General features: G+C 36.5%; 1 protein-coding gene and 1 pseudogene across 1 annotated transcript; one reads left to right on the top strand and one right to left on the bottom strand.

Moving 5' to 3' along the window:
• Positions 1 to 295: 295 nt before the first annotated feature.
• LOC107672467 (hemoglobin cathodic subunit beta-like) lies at positions 296 to 739 on the bottom strand. Its single transcript, XM_016465663.1, has 2 exons — positions 590 to 739; positions 296 to 483 (listed from the first exon to the last, which is right to left on the bottom strand). The coding sequence occupies exons 1-2, from the start codon at positions 679 to 681 to the stop codon at positions 312 to 314; spliced, it is 264 nt and encodes an 87-aa protein (XP_016321149.1). The 5' UTR covers positions 682 to 739; the 3' UTR covers positions 296 to 311.
• An 866-nt stretch (positions 740 to 1,605) lies between these two features.
• On the top strand, positions 1,606 to 2,600 carry LOC107672463 (hemoglobin subunit alpha-like; annotated as a pseudogene).
• The last annotated feature ends 1,590 nt before the right edge of the window (positions 2,601 to 4,190 follow it).

Here is a 4,190-nt window from a genome sequence, read left to right as displayed (position 1 = left end):
TATATATTTATATATAAGTTAGGTTATTGTAGCGGTTAAAATCAGGTTCTCTTTTGGTTTATTGTATACCCATTTCCGAAGCTAAGTGGCTTTGTAAAAGGAAATGATCGAATACTCCTAGAACATCTGCGTTTTTCTGATGTGACGGTCCTTAGTTAACTGACTTGATAAAAGACTAAAAATCCATCCCTTGATTAAGTGCTTTATTAGTCTGTAGGCATACTTTTTGAAATCTTTAATGCACTGAATCATGATTGAATCGAGGCAGGGATCTCGAGCAGGACAGGTTTGTCGCAGTACAGCTGGCTGAGCTAAGAGTAAGTGCCTTTGATGCCATCCAAGTTCTTCACAGCTTTTTCCAACGCATTTAGCACAGTTTTCCCATGGTTTGACACCTTGGGATTGCCCAGGATTGCAGCCGCACTGGATAGGTTTCCAAAGGAACCGAAATACCTCTGAGTCCAGGGATATACAATCAGCACCCTGCCATGAGAAACAATGAAAATACATAAATCCAATGTCTGTTCAAAATGCACCACTGAATGAACAACATGTTGTGTATATCATCATTTACACACTGTTAAATTACCTTGCCAGAGCCTGGGGTCCGATTTCACCGACGTTAATTTTGCCCCAGACACTCGCAATAGTATTGCGCTCGGAATCTGACCACTCCACCATTGTGATTATCTCTTTACTTTTTCAACAAGTGTGAATGCTGCTGAACATAGATAGATGCGCGCGGAGTTTTTATTTATACTTGCGTTCTCCGCCCCACATCAGCCGCTAAGACTGATTGGCTATGTGTGGTACCTAGTTGGATCCGATCCTAGTTAATGTTACATTTTGATTAGAAACTGCGAAGTTAGATTTGTCCGAAATTTCAAACATCTTCAAATAAGTGTGGATTCAATCATCAAAATCACGAATGGACCTTGAGTATTATGCATGCCACGAAAAAATCGAATAAAGGCTTTGTGTTAAGATTGATATAAATCCAAACCACAGTAGCTATTGACACTATAGGCGTCCATATGAAATTAACGTTAAATTAACTCAAACAAACGCATTCAAATTTTTAATAGGTGAACGGATGACATCTCTTTGGCTTTATCTTGACATTTAGACACGTTCCTCCCGTTTCAAAATGTTCTGAATAAACTGTGATAAGCATGGATGTCCTGTTCTTTTTGAGTTGCTCCACCCTTTAGGTGCCATTTGGTGTCCCCAAATAATCCTAAAGTATGTGTCATACATGCAGTAAACTGAATAGAAATTGTTCAGATAAATCTGTTGTTAATAATAATTATTTCAGACAAAAACAGCCAAGGCATTCAATACATTATTTATGCAACTTTTTTTTAAACTGTAAGAGTTGTCACAATTCTTCAGTAAATTAATATGTTTGATAGAGTAGGCTTACTGTTTTTCTTATAATTATTGTAGGATATATTACATTGCTGTTTTGATAGATAGATGATAAAAGCAGCTAAATTAATTATTTGACCAAATTTGTCTGTAATTATTGGCTGAAGTCTGAGAGGTGGAGCTGGTGCGTTGTTGGGTGTGGCAGCACTGCGCGTTATAAAAGACCCCTTATCCTACACCTAAAACTCTGCTCTTGTAATAACAAGGTGGAAAAGATCGGAAAATGAGTTTGACAGCTAAGGATAAAGATGTGGTCAAGGCCTTCTGGGGTAAAATCTCTAGTAAGGCCGACGCCATAGGCCAAGAAGCTCTGGGAAGGTAAGAGCTCCACATTTAAATTCATTTTTGAGACTTATAAATCAATGTAGAAACAGTTTTGTCAAAACAAACACAAACTGATTTTTCTCCTTCCCACAGAATGCTTGCTGTCTACCCTCAGACTCAAATATATTTTCCTCATTGGCCTGATTATTCTCTCGGCTCTGCCCAAGTGAAGAAACATGGAAAAAAATATGATGGCAGCCATCACTGATGCTGTGGTCAAAATGGATGATCTTATTGGTGGACTGAGCTCCTTGAGTAATCTCCATGCCAAGGTTCACCTAGATCCAGTAAACTTCAAGGTAAGATACTTGCTAATGTGCTGTTTGTGCAATGTTTCAATTAATTTACTTGAGTAGGCCTACTTTTAAGGTGTTAACCTAATGTGACACACCTAAATCATGGTACACTCTTAAAAATAAAGGTGCTTCAAAAGGTTCTTTATGGAACCATTTAGACAAAAAGGTTCTTCTATGGCATCGTGAAGCTCCTTTATTTTTAAGAGTGATGGAGCTTTACTGAGTTAAATGTGAGATATCAAAAATATGAAATAGAATGTGAACTATTAATTCATAGTGCATTAACTGTTCATTTACTACTTTTTGGGTTATTTTTTTCAGATTCTGTCCCATAACATCCTCGTGACTCTTGCAGTTCATTTCCCCGCTGACTTCACCGCAGAAGTGCACGTGGCCGTGGACAAGTTCCTTGCGGCTCTGTCTGCAGCCCTCGCTGATAAATACAGATAAACTCATCATCCCGGGGCTTCTCGTGCATCTGCAAACAGAGGTACTTTAAATGATAAAGCTAAAATATCAGATGCAGTTAATAAAATCTATAACAATCAAAAAGGTTTCTTCTTCGTGTTTTTCCGGTCGATATGAACCAAATCAGTAGGCTATATAGGGACAAACAGGCACTTTTCATTGTTCATTGGACATTAAACCACGAGTCTTTATATTTTTCATTTTATTATGGCTTCTCGGTGGTAATCTGTTAGCCTGTACTCTTATTTAATGTTGTAGCACCTTGATGACCTGTCAGTAATCGATGTCATTTAATCTCTTTTAAACAACATTGTTTAGTTACAACTCAAAAATTATATATATTTTTTTCTAATGCTGGGTAGTTTTTCTGTTACCCAGCCGTTGGGTTAGTGGCTGGGTCAGCTATACACTCCGCCCCTCCCTCCGACGAAACAACACGTTCTCACTCCAACTCGTCACATACTGACGCTTAGTGCGCGTTAACGCAGGTGATTCATTTTTTCAGTTTAACGCGTTAAAATATTTAAAGCAATTAACGCAGGGGCGGGGCTAAGGTTGGCCACTTTATGTAAAGTATAATATTATACGTATAATATAATATAATATAATAATTATATCCGAGTTGTCTGGAAAGCAGCATTAGGTTAACATTTCAATAAACGAGCGTGTACTACAATTACTAGCCATTCTATGAGGTGACATTTCAGCACTTGACAAACGGATAACGACTCCTAAGTACTTTGAATAGGAACATGACGTAATTTTGGTCTAGAATCGAAGTACTACATGTCTGCCATCTAGTGGTAGGGAATACAAATGATATATTACACCATATTAGGAACTACAGTCTATTTGATTAAGTATGACGTCTTGTCGCAATTTTGCGACTTTGGCGCTTAGAGGGTTAAGTCATGAAGTTACCAAAAAGGCGATTAAAGTTGCCTTAAAACTGTGCATGCATGTAATATATTTTAATGAGTCACATTTAAGAACATGTCACTGAAATGGTTTTCAAAACTGTCCTGGAGCAGCCCAGCACTGTCTCACTCATCTAACACACCCGATTTAACTCGTCAGCTCATTAATAGAGACTTTAAGACCTGAAGTGTGTCAGAAAAGGTAAAAAGAGTTGAGAGAAACTATGATGCGTGTAAGATCCGCCTCACGTTCAGCAGCGGCAGCTCTTGAAGAAATAGCAGCCAAAACAATAACCAGCTGCCGTGATGTCAAAGAACCAAAATCAAAGAACAATCACCTTAATCAAAGAACAAAAGAAAAAAAAAAGAGGAAAGAAAAACTTTTATAGCTTTAAGGATTCATCTATATTTAATTTAGAATTTAGTGTTTGATAATTTCAATTTAAATTTCTGTATATTTCTGCTGAAGGGCACATGTAAATATGACATTTATTATAATGGGTTTATGTGAAGATTGTTTTAAGTTCACTTAAATTAGAAGTTATTTTTTAATGTCTAATAAGTGTTAAAATTTATAGTTCTCAATTATATTTCGTAATTATATTTTGCAATTTTATAGCGAAATCAGTATTGGTATCATTGATACTGGCCTTCAGTCATAAAAAAGATGCCATTAAACAAATATAAAAAAATATACTGTATTTATGTTGTTTGTACATTAATTTGAAGATTGAATGTGAAATTATTGCAATATAAA

Source organism: Sinocyclocheilus anshuiensis, unplaced genomic scaffold (genome assembly GCF_001515605.1).
Source record: "Sinocyclocheilus anshuiensis isolate Anshui unplaced genomic scaffold, SAMN03320099.WGS_v1.1 scaffold1430, whole genome shotgun sequence".
In the NCBI taxonomy this organism is placed as follows: domain Eukaryota; kingdom Metazoa; phylum Chordata; class Actinopteri; order Cypriniformes; family Cyprinidae; genus Sinocyclocheilus; species Sinocyclocheilus anshuiensis.
This window is presented reverse-complemented; position numbering and strand designations above follow the sequence as displayed.